This window comes from Protopterus annectens, chromosome 6.part1 (genome assembly GCF_019279795.1).
Source record: "Protopterus annectens isolate FY-2018-M chromosome 6.part1, PAN1.0, whole genome shotgun sequence".
Classification (NCBI taxonomy): domain Eukaryota; kingdom Metazoa; phylum Chordata; order Ceratodontiformes; family Protopteridae; genus Protopterus; species Protopterus annectens.
This window is the reverse complement of record NC_056738.1, coordinates 355,817,806-355,843,418: the sequence shown is the minus strand read 5'-3', so window position 1 is coordinate 355,843,418 and position 25,613 is coordinate 355,817,806. Positions and strand designations below refer to the sequence as shown.

General features: G+C 43.5%; 1 protein-coding gene across 1 annotated transcript in view; it reads left to right on the top strand.

The window, feature by feature from the left end:
• Positions 1–25,613, top strand: part of ATG2A (autophagy related 2A) — a 2,853,001-nt gene that overhangs the window by 2,319,155 nt on the left and 508,233 nt on the right. Inside the window, exon 32 of the mRNA XM_044075772.1 lies at positions 10,298–10,433. Within this exon, the coding sequence (XP_043931707.1) occupies positions 10,298–10,433 (136 nt within the window). The remainder of the gene's footprint in view (positions 1–10,297; positions 10,434–25,613) is intronic.

Sequence of the window (25,613 nt, the reverse complement as noted above, 5' to 3'; positions counted from 1 at the left end):
AGTTTACACACCCCTGTTAAAATGCCAGGTTTTTGTGATATAAAAAAGTGAGACCACAATAAATCATTTCAAAACTTTTCCCCACTTTTAATGTGACCTATAACCTGTGCAATTCAATTGAAAAATCTGTTAGGGGAAAAATATAAAAAATAAAAAAACGTACAATAAGCTGGTTGAATAAGTGTGCACACCCTTAAACTAATACTTTGTTGAAGCACCTTTTGATTTAATTACAACATTCAGTCTTCTTGGGTAGGAGTCTATCAGCATGGCACATCTTGACTTGGCAATATTTGCCCACTCTTCCTTGCAAAAGCGCTGCAAGTCTGCAGATTGCGAGAGCATCTCTTGTGCACAGCCCTCTTCAGGTCACCCCACAGATTTTCTATTGGATTTAGGTCTGGGCTCAGGCTGGGCCATTCCAAAACTTAAATTTTCTTCTGGTGAAGCCATTCTTTTGTTGATTTGTATGCATGCTTGGGGGTCATTGTCGTGTTGAAAGGTGAAATTCCTCTTCATCTTCAGCTTTCTAGCAGACACCTGAAGGTTTTGGGCCAAAAGTGACTGGTATTTGGAACTGTTCTTAATTCCCTCCACATTGACTAAAGCCCCAGTTCCAGCTGAAGAAAAGCAACTCTAAAGCATGATACTGCCACCACTACCCTTCACCATGGGGATGGTGTTTTTTGCTGATGCGAAGTGTTGTTTTTGCGCCAAGCGTACCTTTTGGAATTGTGGCCAGAAAGTTCAACCTTGGTCTTATCAGACCATAACACATTTTCTCACATGCTTTTGGGAGACTTCATGTATTGTTTTGCAAATTTTAGCCAGGCCTGGATGTTTTTCTGTGTAAGAAAAGGCTTCTGTCTTGCAACCCTTACCCCATAGCTCAGACAGGTGGAGAATATGGGAGATTGTTGTCACATGTAGTACACAACCAGTACTTGCCAGAAATTTCTGCAGCTCCTTCAGTGTTGCTGTATGTCTCTTGGCAGCCTCCCTGACCAGTCTTTGTCTTGTCTTTTCATCAGTTTTGGAGGGATATCCAGTTCTTTGCAATGTCACTGTTGTCCCATATTTTCTTCATTTTTTGATGACTTTCTTCACTGTGTTCCATGGTGTATCTAATGCTGTGGAAATTTTTTGGTACCCTTCTCCTGACTGATACCTTTCAACAATGAGATCCCTTTGATGCATTGTAAGCTCTCTGCATACCATGGCTTTTGCTGTAGCAGGCAACTGAGTAAATGTCAGGAAAAAATCCTACTAGTACAGCTGAACTTTATTTGGGGTTAATCAGAGTCATTTAATTGATGGCAGGTTTGTAACGAAGAAGACTGAATGCTGTAATTAAATCAAAAGGTGCTTCAACAAAGTATTAGTTTAAGGGTGTGCACACTTATGCAACCAGCTTATTGTACATTTTTTTTATTTTTTATATTTTTTTCACTAACAGATTTGTTTGTTTTTCAATTGAATTGTACAGGTTATAGGTCACATTAAAGGTGGGACAAGTTTTGAAATGTATTGTGGTCTCATTTTTTTATATCACAAAAACCTGCCATTTTAACATGGGTGTGTAAACTTTTTATATTCACTGTATATACAGGAGCAATAGAGGAAAAAAATGCTGACAGAAAAACACCTGGAATATATACAACACTTGATACATAGGTTCATAGGTGTGTACTAGACTAATGGCCCTGGAGCCATTACAAGCCTAGCCTATAGGATTACCCTGGCATAGTGCCACCCAACTTTAGGTCCCAGTGCCGGTGTCAAGTAAAGCCACTGGAGTGATCCCTGGGGTGAATTTTCTATTTCCCATCCACTCATCAAGATTTCTCTTGAAGAGGGCCATTAAGGTGCTCTGTTTGACATGTATGGGAAGTCTATTCCATAACATAGGCAGTCTCTGGGTTATGAACCTGTCCCTCCAGCACGTTCTGTTGATTGTGGTAATGAGGTTGAGGTCTCTGGAACGTGTTCTGTGGAGGGATTGAGATTTCTTTAGATGTAGCATTTCTAACAGAGCTGAGTCAGACATGGCTTTGTAAGTCAAGCAGAGATCGGCTCTAAATAGGTGATATGAGACAGAGATTAGTTGGGAGTTTTTTGTCTGTCTATGTAGGACAAGTGTTTAAGGTCTAGGATCCTCTTGGTGAGGTACTTTTGCAGCCTCTCCAGTTGTTGCAGGTGTCTAGTGAGGTACATGCCAAATGGGGCATTGTACTCAATGATTGGCCTAATGAGGGAAGAGTAGAGGGAGAAAATGACCTCTTTCTTCCTGGATGCAAAACCCTTAGTAATGAGATTTGCCACATAGAAGGACTTTCTAACCACAGTGGCAATGTGATGGTCAAAAGAGAGGTTGCTGTCAACCTATGTTCCCAGATCTATTATAACGCCTTCGGTGTTCAGTTGACTACCATCAATGTGGTAATTCATGGGAACTGAGTTTTTCCCAAAAGAGATGACAACACATTTTTTGGCATTGAGCTTAAGGCCATGGTTCTGACACCAGTCATTGGTCTCAGTGAGACCTTTCTGTAGGAGGTTAACATCAGTTGGGGAGTTAATAATGGCTCCCAACTTGCAATCGTCTGCGAAATTTGTCAGCCAGAGTCCCTTCATGTTGGGCTGGACTTCTGAGAAGTAGATACCAAACAGGAGAGGACCCAGGACCGATCCCTGTGGGATTTCACTCGTGACTGGTCGGCAGTCTGATTTAGAGTCAGCTACTTTCACACTGTGGGTTCTATCTGTGAGCCAGTTTGCAACCCACCTAGTGATATAGGGGTTGATGCCTAGCTTAGTGAGTTTTTCTATGATTGCTGTGTGGGGAATGGTATCAAAGGCCTTGGCCAGATCAAGGTAGGCTGTATGAACCACCTTACTTTCATCCACAGCTCTGTTGACTTGACACAGAGAAGTTGACCAAGTTGAGCAGGCATGGTCTCCCCTTCACAAAACCAAACTGTGTGGAATCCAAGGTTTGGAGATTGTCTATATCCTTCAAATAAGTGCAGAAATACGAAGAGGTTAGACCACTAGAACATATCCAAAGCGTTTATTGTAGCCACAAACGGAAAAAATACACGTAACTGCCAAACATGAACACTTTTAAAATCCTTCCATGCGTTTTCGTCTATTCATTGACTTCATCAGATAAATACAAATTGCATTTATCTGATGAAGTCAATGAATAGACGAAAACGCATGGAAGGATTTTAAAAGCGTTCATCTTTGGCAGTTACGTGTATTTTTTCCGTTTGTGGCTACAATAAATGCTTTGGATATGTTCTAGTGGTCTAACCTCTTCGTATTTCTGCACTTATTTGATTGATTTTTACAAGTAACTTTTGTGCAGGTTCCTTTTGTTGAGTTGTCTATATCCTTGCTTATTAGGTCCATGATGATGTGTTCCATAGCTTTGCATATCAGACTTGTCAGGCTAATTGGGCGATAGTTCCCAAGGTCTGTAGTCACTCCTCCTTTATGGAGAGGGATGACTATAGAGCAGTGCACCATTTGGTAGGGACAAAGCCTGAGGTGAGGCTCTGATTGAACAGGGCACACAGGTGAGGTGCCAGTTCACTTTGTAGTTCATCTAGAACACAACCAGGAATATAGTCAGGTCCCATAGAAGCTGTATTCTTGGCCTTGGACAGTGCTGTTTTAACCTGTGCAGCAGTAATACTGGGTGCCTGGCAATCTACTGTTATTGTGATTGGTCCTTTGGGGGGGGGGGTAAAGTTGGCACTGAGTCTGTCGGCCACTATATTGGCAATATCTGTTGGTTCTGTATAGGCAATACCATTGCGCAGTAGCTCAGAGCAAATCTGGGTAATGCCGTGGAGATTCTTTACATAACTACAGAAGGCCTTGTGGTTGTCTTTACTATCTGCTGCAATTCTGTTTTCATAGCTAGCATTAGAGGATTTGGTGAGGGATCTCAACTTTTTGTTGAGGCTGATAAGGGAGTTTTTCCAGTCTTGGGACTTCACCTTATTCTGCATCAGTTTCCTCCTTCTGTTGTAGAGTTTGTTTGTGGCAGGGGACCACCAGATTGGCTTCCTTTTTTTGGAGGAGAGCATCTTGGTTCTATTGGGTATGATGAAATCTTTGCATTTTTTACATGTTCGTACAGTGCATTGGTGTATGATTCAGCGGTCATGCAACTACTCTCCATTTGCAAGGGTGCCGTGAAGTTATCAACCTCTGTTTTTAGAAGCCCAAAGTTAGCTTTGGAGAAGTTTTTCATGGTGGTTACCTTTGGGGTGGATTTCCAAGGTGATTAGATTGTGGTCGGATGTAACCAGGAAGGAGTTAACTATTGGTGTAGAGCAACAGTCGCCCATGTTACTAATGACCAGGTCAAGGATGTTGCTACCTCTAGTGGGGGTAAGAACGAGCTGGTCCAGGGCATTGGAATTATTGAATTCCAGGAAACATTGGGCAAGTGTATTGTTATACGAGTAGTTTTCCCAGTTAATGGAGAGGTAGTTGAAGTTGCCCAGTATGAGAGTGTTAGGTTGGACTCTAATATTCTCCAGGGTGCTTAGGAACATGGAGTATGAGTCTTGGAACATGGTTGGGGACCTATAACAGCCTACGACCTGAATCGCTGTCCTACCCAATGTTAGCTGCACCTGACGTATCTCTGATGCGTTATGTTGGACTACTAGTCTGAAGGTGTGTGCATCCTTTATGAATATGGAAACAACACCCCCTTTGGAGCTACGGTCCAAGTTCTGGGGCCAAAAGGTGTGGAATGAGTTTTAGCCTGGTGGTGCAGGGGTGCTTTCTGCTGCCTTGAACCAGGTCTCTGTTATAGCACAGATGTCGATGTTCTCCATTTTAAGCAGTGCTTCGAGCGAGTGCATTTTGAGATTTAGACTTCTAGCGTTGAGTAGCATGACCCTCAGATTGCATTTGTTTGTAGCTGTTATGGTGGTAATTTGGTCTTTGGAACACCGGCTAAAAAAGGCACTATAGGAGTGGCAAGAGCCTTGGCCAGCATCCGGAAGCCCAGGAGTGACAGATGCAGGCTATCTTTGGCAAAGCATTGAGGTCTGTCAATCATCATCCCAGGCAGACAGATACTGGATCCCCTTAGAATGACACCAGAAATGTAGCCAGTTGTTGAAATCAGTCATTTTTCTGCTTGTGCCGTGGTATCATTCTGGGTGATGGTAGGATGCTGCTCAGGGCTAGGGTAATACCCTCCTGATCTTCATAATCCGAGAGCTCCTCTGTGTCTCTTTTCATGTAGTCCAGGATGGTATGTATCAGGTCATTCACACCCACATGTACAATGACAGAGTCATATTTGTACCTGTTTTTGAGGGACCTGAGTGCGTGCATTATGTGGCAGATCCTGGCACCTGAGGAGCAGCTGACTGTTACTTTCTCCTTATTCAGCCTAGTGAGTGGGACATCAGTGTGCCTCACTATCAAGTCACCTATGACTAGTGTGCTGGGCATGCTGTTTTGCCTTAGGGGCTTTGGTTGAGTGACACACTGTTTAGGAGAGTTATGTGTCTCGTGATTAGTGTTGTGTTGTGGTGGTTGAGTGAGTTTCTGCCTTGGAGGTCGCTGCTGTTTGGATAGATATTTATTGAGAGCCTCCACGAAGGTGGGTGTGTGGATTGTGTTTTTATGTAAAGGCAGTGCTGGTGTGTGTTCTGGAGGGCTATGTGTTCCATGTCGTGTGGTGCAGTGCAAGTGTTGACCTTCTCCTCTTGACCAGCTACTCCGGTCTTGGCTGGAGAGTGTGTGTCTTCCATTTTGGATATATAAGTGCATCTCTCGCAAGTCTGAGTGTTGGGGAGGTAAGAGGTGAGGGTTGTTGGTGTACATGAGGCAGTTGCTACCTTGCCTCAGGATGCCCAAGTTCACCAGGTTAATAGGATAAAGCATAGGGAACTGACCTTTAGACATGCCTGGATGGGTGGGGCATTAATAATAAGTACTGGAGCCGTTTCCTTGTAGAACATTTAGTGCTGGTAGCACTTTCATGTGCTACAGTAATTGCTACAAGAAGAAAGGTATGGTAAAGTGCTAGACTAATAAGCTAGTAAAAGTGCAGGAGAGAAGAGAACTAGCAGATCTAAGGGAAAAATTGAAGAGCAGACTTTGGCACCTCTCAGAAGCTTACAAACAGTCCTGGATACAGTAAATCTGTATCTGGACTAGACTAGTTACAGGAAAGGCAGGAAACAAGCACAAACGCAGGCTTTTAAACCAGAAAGTTGAAAGAGATCAAAAATCTGCCCAAACGGCCAATAAACTACAAATTCTGAGCCAGAAACCACTCCTCTTGTGGTAGATAGGTTACCTAGTGCTTACCACTCCCACTGATAAGCTAGAAGACTTCCCTCCAACACAGAAAGGCTTGGGGAGGGGGCTCAGAAGCTTACATATAATCCTGGATACAGCAAATCTATATCTGGACTAGACTAGTTTCAGGAAAGGCAGGAAAAGCTCAAATGCAGGCTTTTTTCCATCTCCTTCAACTTTCTGGTCTAAAATTGCCCAAATGGCCAATAAACTACAATTTTCTGGGCCAGAAACCACTCTTGTGGTACATAGGCTACCTGGTGCTTATCACTCCCACTGATAAGCTAGAAGGCTTCCCTTCGACACAGAAAGGCTTGGGGGGCTCAGAAGCTTACAAACAGTCCTGGATACAGCAAAACTGTATCTGGACTAGACTAGCTACAGGAAAGGTGGGAAACGAGCGCAAATGTGGCCTTTTAGATCAGAAAGTTGAAAGAGATGGAAAAACTGCCCAAACGGCCAATAAACTACAATTTTCTGGGCCAGAAACTACTCTTGTGGTAAATAGGCTGTCTGGTGCTTACCACTCCCACTGATAGGCTAGAAGGCTTCCCTCTAACACAGAAAGGCTTGGGGGGCTCAGAAGCTTACACACAGTCCTGGATACAGCAAATCTGTATCTGGACTAGACTAGTTACAGAAAAGGCAGGAAAAGCTAGCACACTTGAGTGTGTAGCAATATTAAAGCAAATACAGTTTAAATAAATGCAATTTATTCAAACTGTATTCTGAACTGAATTCAGTTATTGTTTTATTCAACTCTGAGCAGTTAAAAAGTGCCAGAAAATATACATACATTATAAAAACCTGATACAATGTAACAGAACTATAGTTAATGCAAAAATAAAGAAGAAAAAAAGCTTATGCTTACACACCAGATACACCTAATATATTAAAATAATATTATTCATCTGAAGTTGAATATAGTAGTCTGAGTGAAAATGAGATGCAGTGATTACGGAAGAAGAGCTGAGATTGAGGGAAGGGAAGAAATGTAGAGGCTACATTAATTATAGAGTAAGAAAGGAAAAATAAGAGAGAAGATGATAAGGAAGCATGTAGGAAGTTGTTAGTGGAACAGAAAAAAGGGTTGAAAGGGTAGAGGTAATAAAGATAGAAATCACAGGAGAATGTCATTAGTAGTAATAGAATATAAGAGTAACAAAGAAAAATGAAATAATTGAAAGGCTCTAAGTTCTCGGTAGTGGCTGGAGGAGGATTAATGCAATTACAGATCCATATGGAATAAAGGTGTTGCCGTAGGGTAGTTTTAAAGAAGGCAGTACACTGCGTAGTACAAATGGCTGAGGGAAGGCTATTCCAGGTCTTAGCTATTACCCAAGAGTATAGTTGTTGACCAGTAGATAATTTAGGCTTTTGAATTTGGAGATGATGTTGGTTTTCTGATCTTCGGGATCTAATGGGGTTATAATGGGAAAATAAGGACTTTAGGACAGGGCAGTCTTGAGAATTAGCAAGTAATTTATCTATGATGGTTAACTTGGAGATAAGTAAGATAGTGATGAAATTCGAGCCAGTCTAATATTTTTTTTAGAGGAATGCAGTGGTGAGTGGAGGGATGTTTATTTGTAGCGAATTTAGCTATCTTGTAATGTGTTTCTAGTTTAAATGTGATGGAGGATTGGAGGTTAGTTAGTAAGGGGGCACCATAGGCTAGAGAAGGAAGTAGATAAGTCGATGCAAGTACTTGTTTAGTGTGGAGAGAGAGGAAATTTTTATGTTTATAGAGTAGTCCCCGTTTTCTGTGAGTTTTGCTAATGTTATTTTGTATGTGTAGGTTAAATTGTAGGGTTTAGTCAATTATAACGCCTAATAGTTTGGGTTGGGTGCCTAATTCAATTCTGGTGTTGTTTGGAGGAGAAAATATTGGACTGAGTTTTGTTAATGGGAGTGTTTTTCTTTGCGGTGAAAATCATGAGCTTGGTTTTACTTGGGTTTAAAGACAGGTGGTAGTTGTGAAGCCCAAGTCTCTACTGCAGTAAATGCCGATTCAGTAATTTGTTGTTGTTGAGTAAAGTTGTTGGAAGAGCAGATAATAGTGGAGTTATCTGTGTTCTGTACAAGAGACCCTTGTTGGAATGATAGGTGGAGGGTTTTGATGAAAATGTTAACGAATAGGGGTCCTAGTATGGAGATTTGGGAGACACCAGTGGGGTTATGCATATATGGGGATATAGCTCGTTGCCATTTTACAGCATGTTCTCTGTCAGGTAAGTAGCTTTTGAACCGATTAAGAGATTTAGTAGGAAGTCCAATGTTAGAAAGTTGGGAAAGGAGAAGTGTGTGTAAGAGAGAGTATCAAAGGCATTAGACAAATCCAGAAATAGGGAAGAGACAATTTTTCCGGAGTTGTTAGCTTTATTAACTAGATCCATAAAGGATATAAGTGCAATTGAAGTACTATGGCAGGGTCTGAAACCATGCTGACTTTCAGAAAGGATTTGATTTTTGAGAAGGAATTTTAGAAGCTAGATGTGTACACATTTTCTAGGAGCTTGGAAATGGGGGAATGAATAGCTATAGGACTGAAGTTGGAAGTTCCTTATGCTTGTTGCCATATTACAGTCACTTAGATTGATTTGGAGTCTAACCTGCAGTTTTTTTTGTAAAGCTTTGCCTTGATTCACTGCTAGTGGCTTGTATTACATCTTGATTGGTTTCTTACTGCAGGAGCTGGGTTGGACAGGTTGGGCAGGCTTACTGTATAGTCTACTGTCAGCATGAAGCACACTAATAGATTGTATTAGACTAGGCCACCAATGAAAGTGTTAGATAAATACCTGTTGGTCAGGAGTCTCATGCAGAAGGCTCTGTTAATTAGTAGCTGTGTTTTGCAACAAATCAGTCATTGGGTGGGCAGTTTATAACAAAAAAGTGTACAGTCAATTGTGAAAGATGTGATTATTTAAAAAAATGGCGGTGTGATAATTTAGAGTAAATTAAATCTTCATTTTAAATAAACTGTTTCTAATCCTCTTTTAAAGAAAGTTTTACTAGATTTATAGTATCTGCCAACTGTGAGTCTAACAGAGGTGCAATTGCACTGCCTCTATTTCATGTTTTGATGCATAGCAGTTGACAGAAATGCAAAAACATGGCACAAAGTAGCATGTTAAAATTGCAAAAACTTGTTAGGGCACCACACATTGGCCCACTCATATATTTGTGAAATTCTATTCATGACATTGCACCACTGAGATCACATTTCTTTGATTTACTGTATTTCCATTCAGGTAAAAAAAATCTGTATTTTGATTTATCTATGTGAAGTTCTGTGGTACCAGAGTATAAAGTGGTTGCAAATGAGCTCCATTTTGCCAAATTTGATGACACAACTTTGACAGAAGGACCTTGATCAGTTACTAGTACTTTAGAATACTTTGTCATGTTTATGAAACATGATCTCTATTTGTGTAAATATTGCTGGGCTATAGTCACCAGACTTGGATTTTTGTTTTTGATTTGTTCTCTTTATTATAAAGATTCTCCCAATATTGTATATGTTTATCAGTCTTTTACATAATAATTTGTTCCAGGGAAAATGTTAATCTTCTTGAGCAGTTACAGGAAATGGAATGAAATAGTCATTGCCAGTGGTAATCTGTTATGTTGGTTCTTAATTATTTCTGATAAATTAGTGGTAGTTTTGGAGGGAGGTTGAAGAGAGGGTATTTATAAGTGAGTCTAGAATAAATTATGACCCTTATCTGAATGAGTGCAAAGTTTGTCAACTTTAGGTGCTTTAGTTTTATTAAAAGTTGACTGTGTTTAAGCTGTCTTTGGCATTCTAGGAGTTGTTTTCTAAAGTTTCAGCTTTTCTGTCACAATAGAATGTGTGTTGGTTTTTGCAGACATTCGTACAAAAGTACATATTTAGTTTGTCTAAACTTTTGTCTGCAGTTTTGAGAATTGTTTCCTTGTTTCATATGTTTAGAATTAGGTCTGGTTCTGCAAGTGCTCGGAGTTCCCCTTCTAGGACTTCTGTTACCAATCGACCTCAGAACACTTGGCGAACACAGGGCGGAACTGGCAGAGTTCATGATATTCTAATGGAAATACAGCTCACCAAAGTAAGGCCAATATTATTTCATTTTCTCATATAATTGAAATGTGAAAACTCAGGTCTCTACATTTAATCTCATGATAATATTTTGTGGAGTGACATTTAGGGAATATTGGAAAACAGTTTTTCTCCTTTATGATTACGCTATATGGTAAGTAGCTAGATAAATGTAGATGTGGAGTACCATTAATCAGAGTTAAAACTGAACTAGTTCGACCTTAGAGTAACTAGTTATGCTATACTTAAGTAAAATGGGAAGGTTTTCCATGTTTGCATGCACAATTGTTATTCATGAGGCAGTATGAGAACAAGATGACTTTGCTTTTCAGTTCTTACATTCCATATTTCGGATAGGTAATCCAGATTCTTGGAAAATTGCACTTTGTATTTTAACTAAAGAAATGAATGAAAATAAGTAGTAATAAAATACTAGTGTAAATTTGCTTTTTTCATTATAGTTTTAAGAAAGGAAATACTTTTTATAGTGCAAATAGGTTTCTGATTTACATTTATTACAAACCCAAGAAATTATGTATTTTTCCATGCTACTTGTTCTTTTTAGTTTAAATGGACAGTGGTTAAGTAGAATGTGAGTATTTAAAAATGCACTTTGTATATTTGTGCCTGTAGAGTACATTGTAAGAGTCCTAAATCAGAAAGCACCTGCTGAAAATCTGAAAAACAGATTAGCCTTGTATGCAGGGACTCCTCTGATGTAACTCAGCATTGTCTGTGTAGGTTTGCTCATTGACTAAGTTAACGTATATGTTTGACTAGCTGAAATTACTTGTTGAAAACCACTTTGTTTATTTTTGCTACTCTCTCTCTCTGATGCTGCTTTATATCTCTAATTGTATACATTATGATAACCTTTACCTGATCATTATCAGGCCCTTGTTTAGGTAGCCATTGTCTTTGATGAAAAGCAAAATTGAGTATAGAGCACATCATCAGAGTTGTAAAATGTTGTCCCATAGTCTGTAATGCAGAACATCCTTCTGCTGGCCATTGTTCACATCAAATTTAAAAAGTATACTCACTGTACTTCATTTGTATGACAGTTTTATAGTATTACAAGTAAAATCTGTAGATGTTATGTGGACCAATCTCGCCTACATTCTTACTCACGGGTTCGGAGCCAAACATCGGCTCCGACTTGGCCAACTTATTTTTCTAGCACAAAGTCTCTAATTGGCTGGGCTAACCTGGTATCCTATGTTGCACTGCTCCGTAGCCCCAGATCTCGTTTGCCGCTCGTGTAGCTAGGACGTGGTCTCGCTTGGCTGTGGCTAAGTAGCTTTAAAACTTTTTTTATCACTGAATATTGTGTTTTTTCCTTACAAAAGCTATTTTAATAGCTATTTGCTCTTGTTGTTTAGCGTGTATTGTGGTGTGAGTGATTGTTGGTATCCCTCTATTCCTATGGGCTAGGCCCGTTTAAATTAGAGGACCTAGTCCTCCCTCCGTTGTATAGTTTTGACCTAATTTCCTGTGTAAAAAGCATTTTTTTCCTCGCTTCTGTGTGTGTGGGTTAGTCATGTCAAGAATCGTTTGAGTTAGAGATTCTTGTCAGTAGTTGTTAGCGGTAGTTTCCTGCCTTAACCGTTGTTGGACTAGGGTCCTGCTGTTTGTTTGTGTTGTGTGCAGTGGCCATTGATATGTCAAAGGATCAAAAGGAACATAAACCCTCTGGGTTTAAGAAATGTTCTAAATGCAGCTACAAGATGTCCATAACAGATGGACATTCCGTTTGTGTATACTGCCTGGGGGCTATACATTTACAAGAGTCCTGTAGCTTTTGTCATGCCTTCAGTCCGAGGGTGCTACAGGAAAGAAAAAATAAACTTATACTGAAGGGTCTTCTAAAGCCTTCCTTCGAGGAGTCCTTGGACTCTTCCTCTGGTTCACAAACTAAAGCCAAGACTTCTAAGGCTAAGAAGAGATCTCCGGCTCCATCTGTTTTATCGGAGCCACCGGAGAAGACTACCAAATTGGATTATACCTCCTCGGCTCCCTTGTCCTCGGGGCCGCAGGAGGTAGCTGTGGTTCTTGAATCAGCCTCGGCTCCAATTCTGTTAGAGCCCATTCGGAGCCGGTCTCCTAGTGTTAGACATGGATCTCCAGATAGGAGATCACAGTCACCTTCTCTCTCCTCCTAATCCTCCAGACTCTCTGATTTGGATGTGGATAGGGTGGTCCAGAGGCTCCTGCAGTCGCCTGTGTTGGCAAAATTATTTTCGGCTCTGACCCAGTCGGCTCCGGAGCCAGTCCCGATGAGTGCACCAGTGGTTCCTACTCCGAGCACCTCCTTGTCTTCGGAGCCAGAGCCGGAGTGTTCTGATCCGGTTGATGTTCTGCCGGCTCTGATACCTCTTAAGGCTTTATCGGTGCCGACGTCGGCTCCAACCATGTTGGCTCCGTCCTCTGGTTTCGGAACTCGTGTTTCCTCTGTCGGCCCGAGGGGGATACTTTGGGACTTTTGTCGGTTCCGAGCCTCCCTCTCGGCGCTTTGGCTCGGGGAAGTTCGTGGCCTCAGAGGTTGGTCGGTCCTCGGATTCGGGGGGACCCGCCTTCGAGGCCATGAGGAGCGCACTGACCAGATCTTCAGTGACATCACCCGGATCGGTCATTCCATCCCCTTCCACACCGGTGAGAGCCTCTGATGTCCCCTATCGGTTGATGGCGGAGCCCCAATGTCTGGGGATACCCCCATGAGCGGTCCCCAACTTTCTGAGGGCCCCTCGGAGTCTGTGCCCGAGGAGCCCCCAAGAAAGAAGTTGTGCAAGAGGAAGAACATAGACTCCCAGGACGAGTCTCTCACTTCTGATACCGACCTTGAAGAGTCAGAGGGGTCCCACAAGTCGTCCTCCGATGACGTCTCTTTCTCCGACATCCTGGAGATTTTGAGGCAGAGAGGCAGCTGGTCATCCAAAACCCCCTCTGTGGAGGAGTCGGTATTTCTCAAGGCCTTTGGGGCTCAACCCTCCGCCTCCTGGGTGTCTCCACCCTTCGATGAGCTCCTAGATTTGATCTGTCGAAGGGTGTGGGAGACTCCTGACTCAGTGGAACCTGTACCCAGACGCCTTAATAAATTTCTTTCAGCTCCCCCTGGGAAAGAGTTCTTGTCCAAAGGGGTTTCTGTGGATGCCATGGTGGTGGCGGCGGCCAGTCAGCAGGAAGTAGCCGAGTCTTCTTCCTCCATCCATTCTCCTATCAAGGAGTCCAGGAGTATGGATCGATACGGGAAGCGTACCCTCTCTTCAGCGACCTTCACCCTTCGGTCTCTGAATTATCTTTGTCATTTTACTCGGCTCCAGAGAGATCTCCTTAAAGAGTTAGGAGATACTCTAACGGGTAACGTACCTGAGGCATTAACGCAGACAGTAAACGCCCAGTTGTCTACTCTTGGCTCGATTGTCAACTCGTCCATGAGGCTCATATCTTATGCAGCCAAAGGGGCGAGCAGGGCAGCTAGCTCAGGAGTAGCCCTCAGGAGGCAAGCCTGGATGCGCCTGTGTCATTTCACGGAGGCCTTCAAGTCTTCCTTCACTGACGCCCCCTTTGATGGGTCCTCACTCTTTGGGACCAAAGTGAAAGACACCCTCACCAGATGCGAGCAAGAGGGAAAGACCCTGTCTGCCATACGGGTCTGTTTTTCCCTTCCATCTAGGCCTTACCCCAAGGCTCAGAGGAGAGGAAAAATGTGATTCAAAAAGTCACAGAAGTCTTTCCCTGCTGCTCAGGGTGAGTCCCCCTCCAGAGGCAGAGGAGGGGGAGGCTATTCTGGGAGATGCCGCCCTAGGGGCAGAGGAGGCCCTCGCAATTCGGGAGACCGTGATTCCTTTTGCGGGCCTTCCTATCATCGTCCCTGATGTATTGCCCGACTGTGCTATTCCGGAGCCAGTCGGGGGCCGCATTTCATTGTACCCAGAAGCCTGGACAAGTATCACTCAAGATCGATGGGTGCTTCGTATAGTTCCCAGAGGTTATTCTGTCCCCTTGTTATCAGACCCCCTCCAGCCAAGAGAATCCCAGATGTTCCACCCAGTCAAAGGGATCATGCAACACTAGAAATTTCAAAGTTGCTGTAAAAAGGAGTCATCCAGCCTGTCCCCTCAGACCAGATCAGATTAGGGACTTACTCAAGACTCTTTTTGGTGCCGAAAAAAACAGGGGACCTGAGACCCATTTTGGATCTCAGCCAACTGAATCGCTAGGTTCTAAAGTCCAAGTTCCGAATGGTCACCCTTCAATCTATTTTTCTGTTACTGGGAAAAGAAGTATGGATGTGCTCCATCGAACTCAAGGATGCTTACTACCATATCAAAATGGACAGGGCATCCAGGAGTCACATACGCTTCCAGCTGGGAGCCAGTCATTTCCAGTTTTGTGCCCTGCCCTTTGGTCTCACCACAGCTCCCAGGGTGTTCACCAAGTGTTTGGCAGTGGTGACAGCTCACCTGAGACGTCAAGGATTCCAAGTGTTTCCATACCTGGACGACTGGCTCCTCACCGCCCCCACCAGGCATCTTCTCATTCAGGCCAGGGAAAAGACCATTGCCCTTTGTCATCAACTAGGAATTACCTTGAACTGGGGAAAGTCTGCCTTGCTGCCCTCACAGCGTGTCACATTTATAGACGCAGAGCTAGACACCGTTCATATGTGGGCGTTCCTGCCCCAAGAAAGGATAGAGGTGTTGCAGGGTCAGGTTCGCGTGTTTACCCCTCAAGAAGGTTCAGGCCAGATTGGTTCTACAGCTCCTGGGATCCATGGCAGCCACCATTATGTTAGTGCCTCTAGCCAGATTACACATGAGGCTGCTGCAGCGGCTCCTCTCTGCCCAATGGTCCTTTCAGAAACTTCCCCTGTCCCATTTGATCCTACTCACCGATCGGTGCAAACAGGACCTCTGTTGGTGGCTACGCTCCACCAAATTGAACAAAGAGAATTCGTTTATTCCTATGCCACCGGTTGCCACGGTGACCACGGATGCCTCCCAGATGGGGTGGGGGGGCATTATCTTGGCAGGACTGTCCAAGGCACGTGGCAAGATCACGAGGTACATCTGCACATCAATGTTCTAGAGATGAGAACGGTGTTACTGGCGTTGCAAGCACTGCAGAGCTCTCTCTCCCTAGGAACGATTGCGATTCACTCGGGCAACATGTCTGTGGTGTGGTACCTGAACAAGCAAGGGGGAACCAGATCTTTCCCCCTATGCAGAGAGACCATGCGAGTCTGGCAGTGGGCAGTATCTTCCCGACGGTTCCTAGTGGCAACACACATTCCGGGGAAGGCCAGTGTGATAGCAGACAGGCTAAGCAGATCTATTCTGATGTCTTACGAGTGGTCCCTGAACCGCCAAGTTGCGTAACAGATTTTCAACAGGTGGGGTCAGCCTTGCTGCGATCTTTTTGCCAATCCCCACAATGCCAAGTGCAGCAACTACTTCACTCTGATCCCCCCACAGGGTGAGTTACCCAGGGACGCTGTAGTCCACGATTGGCCTCCCGGTCTGCTCTATGCTTTCCCTCCGTTTCCTCTGCTACCAAGGGTGATTCAGAAAGCCATTTCCTCGGGAAGCAGGATGATTCTAATTGCCCCACACTGGCCTCGCCAAGTCTGGTTCTCCTTTCTTCATCAGTATGCAGTGGACAGTCCTTGGACTCTGGACCCAGCACCAGACCTACTGACACACATGTCGGGACAGTCCCATCCCTCCCTGCGAACCCTCAGGTTGACAGCCTGGCTACTTCACTTCCATCTTTAGTCAGACTTCATCGTTTTTCACCTGAGGGTAGTACACATTTTATCTTCTTCTCATAAATCTTCTACCAGGAAGATTTACTCCAGTAAGTGGAAAAGATTTTCAATTTGGGCTCAGGACCAGGGACTGGTTCCTTTCACAGCCCCCATCCCTGCTGTCTTAGATTTTTTATCCATACTTTTTCAGCAGGGTTCTGCTCCTGCGACCATTAAGGTCCAGCTGGCCGCTATTTCTAATTTTCATACCTCTTGAACCTTCTCTCATGGCTCATAAAATATGTAAGACCTTTTTGAGGGGCACCTTGTTACTACGGCCTCCTGTGTCAGGACCCATCATGCCATGGGATTTAAATTTTGTCTTACAGGCCCTGACTTCATCACCTTTCGAGCCAGCTGCCACCTGTGAATTAAAATTTCTGTCTTGGAAGACTGCATTCTTAATAGCCATCACATCAGCCAGACGTGTGTTGGAGATTCAAGCGTTGTCCATCAAATCCTCGTATTTAATCTTTCATAAGGACAGGGTTTCCTTGAGACCTAATCCGTCCTTTCTTCCGAAAGTAACCTCTGCCGTTAATCTCAATCATTCTATTGAGCTGCCAGTTTTCTTCCCTCAATTTTCCAACAAGGCAGAGTTTAAATTTCATCAGTTGGACGTACACAGGCAGCTTTAATTTTACTTACACAGGACAAAACAACTTCGTAAGTCTGGCCAACTGTTTGTGTCCTTTTCAGAAAATAGAACAGGTTCCCCTATTTCTAAGATTACAATTTCCAGATGGATTTCTTATTGCATCTCCTATGTCTATTTGTCAGCAGGCAGAAATTTACCGTTCCCCGTCAAGGCTCACTCCACCAGGGCTGTTTCCGCTTCAGTAGCTTATCATTCCAGGCTATCTTTGGATGAAATTTGAGCTGCGGCCATGTGGGCTTCTCCCCACACCTTTATTACTCATTACAAATTAGATGTGGCTTCTAGGGGCCGGGCTTCCTTTGGTTCCACTGTTCTCAGGAGCATCTTCCATTGAGCCTCCCAAGAGAGAGGTGCTGGGGACGCTGTCCTGTGAGTAAGAATGTAGGCGAGATTGGACCACATAACATCTAGAAGTTATGTACTCACCATAACGTTCGATGTATGTGGTCCATCTCGCCTCACATTCTTACGTAACCTCCCACCTGTCCCCCCTCCTGGAGGATTTGGTGGAGACATTGGTCTTCAGTACCCTTCGGTATTGGTTGTTTTTTCTTTGCTACCCTGGATAGTGTTCTACCTTATTGAACTGTGGTTGTGCATGAGGTGTGACTATGGATTGCTGCAAACTAGATCTGGGGCTATGGAGCGGTGCAACATGGGATACCAGGTTAGCCCAGCCAATTAGAGACTTTGTGCTAGAAAAATAAGTTGGCCGAGTTGGAGCTGATGTTCGGCTCCGAACCCGTGAGTAAGAATGTGAGGCAAGATGGACCACATACATTGAACGTTATGGTGAGTACATAACTTCTAGTTTTTCTCCAGATGTGCCTCAAAAGCGGGTCCCTATTAAATTATCGAATATTTCAAAGTTTGATTGTCATATGGTCGACACCATATGATCGAACTTTGAAAAGTTTGAAGGTGAAAGGGAACGGCTCTGTACACGCAGAATGGGAAAATTTCCCTTGTCTGCACTGAAGTACGGTCTCGGAATTGGTATATTTAAGTAGGGGGTGGGGGGTGCAGGGGGGGGGGCTTGCCCCCCTGCTCAGAGCATTAAGGTGTTTTTTTTTTTTTTTTACGTTTTTATTATATATTTGAAGATTCAAGTTTCACTCATATGTTATCAAACATATGAGGTTCGAAATTTTGAAGCTTCGAATATATAATACAGATCCTCAAAAGCAGCTAGCAAATATGTAGTATAGGGTGCAAAACATGAAAAAAGTATTAATTCCGAACATTGGCTTGTGGAACACACAAGGCGCTATGATTTTGCTCTTTTAAATCTGAGTGCAGTGAGGTGATTGTATGGAAAAAGTGGGAGGAGATGGTGTGAGAAAATTGCTCACTGTAACATAGCCTTGAATCCTTGAGAAGCTCTATACTGTGACAGGAGATTGTGACAAGTTATAACCATAGAATATTTTACATGCTGGTGGGTGCAGTAGAACATCATTGCATTGCCAAACAGAAATGTGTGCTGCTTTGTATAAAGCAGAGAGCAAGATAGGTAATTGATACCTTTATAAGCAAGTGGAATAGTCACTTTATTTTACAATTTAGCAAAATTTATTGCACTGTGCAGTGGGAAGGTGACATGCATCAGTATGGTCTTAAATATCTTATTGGGGAAATGAAACCGTATGTAGTGACTATGTTAGTGTTACCTTGCTGTTATTTTAAAAAATGATCAATGGGAAACGGTATTCAGAAAACATGGTCTTCCCTGTTTGGCAAGCACTATTCTGTGATGCTCAGTACTAAGAAGAAATTGTGTAATATAAACTACTGCTCTTTTATTTGCTTGTTTGGAAGTATCGTTTAGTAGTTTACTGGAAAAGTGGTAAGCAGCATGGTATTGATTCTTTGACAGTTGCTATTCTGTGATAACCAGTAAGTGACAAGTTATATGCAAATATAAACAGGAGGAATATTTTACTTCATTTTGCACATTTGCAGATATGATTTAGTGGTCTGTTTAGAAGCAGTATAGAGCTGTATTTGTAAGCAAGATTATTAATATTTCACTTTATTTTGTTTGCAGATATTTGGTGCACAGTTGAAATAACATACAGCAACATGATTCTGATTGGTAAAAACAGATCTGTGATTCCCTAATGTTCATCGTGCATTACAGCTGCAGTAATCACATATGGGTTTTCAGCCGGCAGGCGGTCCCTCGGTCGGCCGAATTCCAAAGTCTTGGTCCGGTTGTTGTCGCGTACTCTTCTGACGTCAGGAAGGCCAGAGTATAAAAGACACAGCCGACGCCATCTTCTTCAGTCTTTTTGCAGAAGCAGTTCGCAAGTGCCGGTCGGCCAGCTCCTGAATTACGAAAAAAATTTGGAACCGAAGTCTTCATTAAAGCTAAGTACCCGTTAATCTTTTCTTGCCTCAGACCGATGTCAGAAAAAGTTAATAATTGTATTTCTTGTGGGAAGCAAATACCGCATAAGGATTTCCATTCCCTTTGCATACCTTGTTTGGGCCCAGACCACGACGTCTCGGGCTGCCGCTTTTGTGCTACCTTCAATAAACGCACTATCTTTTGGTAAAGCGTTTAATTATAAAATGTCGCCGGATACTCCGACTACCGCTATGTCTAAGCAAAGAAAAGGACCGTCAGTCGAGAAGGTCCCCACCGACACCACCAAACAAGCTCCACGTGGTCCGGTTCTCAGTGAGACGCCTTTGCAGTCCCTGACTACCGACGACACTCCCTCGGCGGGGTCTTCTGTACCTGAGACCGCTGGTTCTTCGGCCCTATCCCAGACTACAACCGAAGCCCCTGCTCATGCCGAGCCTACCAATGTGGATAGATCTACATCCACCCATGGTGTATTTAGGCCTTCATCATCTTTCTCTATCAAGGCCTTCACTAAAGCCAAATCGGCCAAGCAACTCACTAGGCCTGCTACACAAGGCCCAAGACCTGGGCCCACGCCTAAGAAGCACATGCTTAAAATGGCTGAAGACCTTATCACTCTTATCCGAGGCTCCCAGGCCCCTCCGGACAAGAGACCCAGAGTAGAGGAGGATTCTCCTACTTCTGACCAAGAATCCATTTTATCAGAACATTCTGATGCTGAAGAACACTCTTATTCACCTTTCGAGGATTCGGATGCAGAGCAGTCTATTCCTTCTGTATCCCCCCCTGAGGATTTTTCCTTTGGGGAAACCTTACACTCTTTGAGAGAGCACTTCCACTGGGAAGGCCAAGACTTTTCAGACTCCAAGAAAAGACTTAGGGAATTTCTCTGGTTATCTCAACATAGACCTTTGGCTATTCCTCCTGTTTTGGAGGTTTTGGATGATGTCTACTCGGAGGCCTGCCTTAATCCTGATTCTCTGCCTCCTGCACCAGTTAAGCCGGATAGGTATTACAGAGTACCTAATTCTCATCAGTTCCTCTACAAAGGCCATAATGCAGACCCTGAAACTATTTCTCAAGGCCCTAAAGGAATTAAGGCCTCCACGGCCAAGAATCCACTTCCTGCAGAAAGGGAATCTAGATCTCTAGAAAGGTGGGGTAAGAAGGTTTACACCTCGGCCACCCTAGCCATGAGGGCCTTAAACTGCCAGTTTCATATGATTAAATATCAACAATTTCTGTTATCACAATTAAAGACCAAAATGTCACAGCCTGAACAACCAGATTTAAAAGAGTTGCAGGATATGATGCATAGTGCTGAACAAGTGGGTAAGCACACCTTACAATGTGGTTATGATGCCCTAGATAGAGGCCTCCAGCAGATCGGCCGCTACCGGATCAGTCATTCACAGACATGCATGGCTAAGGGAACAAAATCTACCAGACCAGGTGAAAGCAAAAATTCTGGATGCACCTTTACATAAGGATGTTCTTTTTGGTGCTAATGCTGAGGATATATTACGTAAAATGGAAGAAAAAGCAAAATCTATGCAAACTGTCAAAGCTTTCTTACAGGTTCAGCCACCAAGGTTCAGCAGGAATTGGCCTTTAAAAAACTGGTCCTTTCCAACCACTGACAAGACCCAAAGAGGCAGATACAGACGCGGAAGGGGCAGAGGACAACCCCAAGGGTCCTATAGAGGCAGACAATGGCAATCACCAACACCAAGAGGTGGTGACGACAGTGCACAGCAGTACAGAAAGCAGACTCAATGACTCCCTCATTTCTATGCCAAGCAAAATTCAACTGGCAGCACCTTTGGGAGGAAAACTGGCACTATTTGCAAACAATTGGCATATTGTCACAACAGACAAATGGATTCTGGACATAATAAACAGAGGCTACAAATTCCATTTTCACACTCTTCCAAAAATGAGAGGCATGCCAAACCTACCACAAAATCAAAGGGTAGAGGCACAACTACAAATTGCAAAGCTCCTAAACATGAGGGCTATACAAAAGGTACCTACGCACCAACAAGCACAAGGTTTTTATTCAAGGCTTTTTCTGGTGCCAAGAAAAGGAAGCGACTGGAGACCCATTCTGGACTTATCCATTCTAAACACATTTCTTCTCGTACCAAAATTCAAGATGCTCACATTACAGCAACTCCTTCCCATGCTGGGCAAGGGGTTTTGGCTGATTACATTGGACCTCAAGGAGGCATACCTGCATGTCCCAATCAGACAAAGTTGCAGAAGATACCTCAGATTTCTTGCAGGTTCAAACCACTATCAATTCTCTGCATTGCCCTTTGGCTTATCTACTGTATTCACCAAGTGCCTGGCATCAGTGATTGCATACTGCAGACTTCAAGGGATACAAATTTACCCTTATCTGGACGACTGCCGGATCCAAGCGGACAGCAAACACGTACTTCTGAAACACCTGGCATATGTGACACGCTTACTGCTTTCTCTGGGATACACCATCAACAAGGAGAAATCAAAGCTAACACCCTCTCAGAAAATAACCTTCCTGGGTGCCAACTTGGACACAAACACCCAGATGGCTTACCTTACAACAGAAAAACAAGGGCAACTATCTCATTACTTCAAAATGCTTGCAAAAGTACCAGGCTTACTGCAAGGAAAATCCTGCAGGCTCTGGGATTCATGGCATCTTGCATTCTTCTAATCCCATGCAAGCTGCACATGTGGAAACTTCAATGGTACCTAAAAATCTATGGTCTCAACACAGTCACAGCTTGGAAGTGGAGATTCCAATAATTCCCTGTCTTCAAAAGGAATTCATATGGTGGGCCCAAGCATGCCAAGTAAACACAGGCCTCCCATTCTGCAAGCCTCAAGCTACACAAGTCATAACCACAGGCGCTTCAGATTACGCCTGGGGCGCACATGAAGGACAGGTGCATTCAGGGCAGATGGCCCCAAAGAGAAAAGCACCTTCACATCAATCAAAAGAAATGCTGGCAGTAATAAATGCAATAGCGTTCAGAGAATTCCTGCATCCAGGACAACTGCTCATAAGAACAGACAACACCACAGTAATGTGGTACATAAACAAACAAGGAGGAACTCATTCATACCCCTTGTGCAGACTAACCATGACTCTTTGGAACCTAGCTCTGGAAAGACAAATGGAACTTCAGGCTCAGTACCTGCCAGGAATGGAAAACACACTGGCAGACACTCTGAGCAGGCATATGACAGACCCTCACGAATGGAAGCTACATCCACACGTATTCACAGAGATTGTTCAAGCGTGGGGAAGGCCAGACATAGACCTTTTTGCCTCCCACAAAAATCATCAATTAAAAAGGTTTTGCTCAAGGACCTTCCACCCAAAGGCCTGGAAAGTGGACGCTCTTTCATTCACATGGACAACTCGGTCAGTTTATGCATTCCCACCACTACCTCTACTGCCCAAGGTACTTTTGAAAGTAAGAACAGACAAGCCGAGGATGATACTGATTGCTCCAGACTGGCCGAGACAACACTGGTATCCACTCTTGAGGAGCCTAACACACACTCCTCCGTGGCCCCTGCCTCTAACACCTCTACTGCTGACGCAGAACAATTTCAAAACCCTTCACAGTCAGCTGAAAACTCTCAGCCTAGCTGCATGGAAAATTCCTTAACATCACATCAGACACTACTCTCCAAAGAAGTGCAGGATGTTATTTTGGAGGCCAGAAGACCATCTACTAGAAAAGCTTACTCCGCAAAATGGAAGCGGTTTTGCTGTTGGAATGAAGAACGAGGGCAGGACCGTAGAAAATTAAACCTACCTCAGATTTTACAGTACCTAGCTGAACTTTTGAGCAATGGACTTTCATTTTCCTCAATCAAAATACATGCCTCAGCAATCTCTGCAGAATTCAACATGGATCCTCCTTTATTCTCACACCCACTCCTACGACAGTTCCTCAGAGGGGCTAAGAACATAAGACCTCCAAGGAAACAACCAGTGCCAGCTTGGGACCTTAACTATGTACTGGAAAAATTGACATTGCCTCCCTTTGAACCAGCTGCTTCAACAGAATTACAATATTTGTCCTGGAAAACAGCTTTTCTCCTGGCCATCACTTCAGCTCGTAGGGTATCTGAGTTACAGGCCCTCATGGCGGTGCAGCCATTCCTCATATTCCATCAGGACAGGGTTTCCCTGCCAACCCTTCCTTTATGCCTAAAGTGGTATCTAGGGTAGCCTTAAACCAGGCCATACACCTTCCTACCTTCTACCCTAACCCTCAAAACAAAGGGGAAAGGCTGCTTCACTCTTTAGACATCCATAGGCAGCTACGTTATTACTTGGACAGAACCAAATCCTTCAGAAAATCAGATCAACTCCTAGTTTCCTATGCTGTGGGGGGTCAAGGGAAACCTGTAACTAAACAGACCATTTCCAAGTGGATTGGTCACTGCATACGCTTTTGTTACTCCTATCATGGAAAGCTGGTCCCTACTGGTATCAGATCCCACTCCACTAGGGCCGCAGCCACCTCTACAGCCTTCCTCAGAGGAGTGCCTACTAAAGATATCTTGGAGGCAGCCACTTGGAGTTCTGTACATACCTTCACAAAGCACTACCATCTGCCTTTATACTCCAGAACAAGAGCAGGCTTTGCTACTGCAGTTTTGCAGGGCATTCTAGCTCAACCCAGTTCCGTATAGTACCTACCACCCTATGCATAGCTTTGGGATTCTACCCATATGTGATTACTGCAGCTGTAATGCACGATGAACATAGTACAGTTTTGTACCTACCATAAATGTAGATGTTCGAGGGCTATTACAGCTGCAGTACAGGTTTCCCACCCTCCTTCCCCACTTGGTAAGACCTTGGGGTTTGAATAACTATTCATACCTGCTGACTGGGTTATCCTGCTATGTTTTATTTGCTTACTTTTGTGTATTAGACAAATTTATGTATTGCCTTCCTTTTGGGGGCACCTGACATCTGGGGCAAGAAAGACTGAAGAAGATGGCGTCGGCTGTGTCTTTTATACTCTGGCCTTCCTGACGTCAGAAGAGTACGCGACAACAACCGACGCCGGACCAAGACTTTGGAATTCGGCCGACCGAGGGACCGCCTGCCGGCTGAAAACCCATATGTGATTACTGCAGCTGTAATAGCCCTCGAACATCTACATTTATGGTAGGTACAAAACTGTACTGTCTCTCTCTTTCATGGAAGTAATAACAGCGAGGAAGCATTGCTGTGTGCCACATAATTAAATACACCCTAGAAATCTGAAGGCTGTATTATAGCAATTTTCTTCATAAGCAGGCCCTTCAGCAGGTGCAATAATGTATGCTAGCACTAATCCCTGCTTACTTTTTCTTTACAGCTTATCATTACTTTGATCGAAGTCTACCCATTATTGTTGCCTAGCATACCCCTCAGTCTCTTAGCCCAAGAAATGTGAACAGAGCCAAAAATAATGTGGTAACAATGGTGGAAAAATATGGACAAATTTTAACTATTGCTCTTAGAAACTTAGAAAACTGATAGAATAAAATTTTTGTTACCATGCATTTTATGAAGGATATAGAATCTGAAACTCAAATGTCTGTCATTATTTAGTGAGTTCAGTTCTCACTGACTTGGTAGAAAACCACAAATGTTATGAGGAATAGACCAAAATTATGAGGCATAAATCTGAACACTCTGCGAAAATCTGGACAGTTGACAGGTATGTTGCCCACACTTCTTGTTTTTCAGGTATAGGTGCTCCTAACCTACCTGATTGCATCATTTCAAAAACTAATGTGACTGCCAGTAATGGTATGTTGGGCAAAACAAGAGTTTGAAGGCATTGGAATGGTGACCAGTGGCAGGGGTGGTCTCAACGAGCAGTACCCACAATGCTAGATGAATGTGTGGAGTAAGATAGAAGGAAGGAAGGAAGGCAGGCATTCAAGAATCAGGCAATGTGGAAGGGTTGGATGAAATGTTAATAGGAAGAAGCAAGGAGGAATGCAAACAGCATAATTTTGCTGTTGTAGCGGTGCTTTTAGAGTTGCACAAGATCACTGTAAGAAATGGTCAGGGTGGGTGCTTTAAATAATATACAGTGTAATGTAGGAAAAAAGCTAACTAAGACAAATGTCTTCTAGTGTGATGCCAAAACTGTAGAACCAGAATTCCTGCAGTGTTAATCTTCAACAGCACAAAGCTTTACACTTGCACTGAGAGTTATGTAGATGGGAAAAACACATTTTGGAGCTTTTGTTAAAGACATTGTTGCTAAACTAATAATCCACAAAATTATAAAACCTCACAATAGTTTTCTAGCAGGCTTCTTAGTGGTATCATGGATGAAGC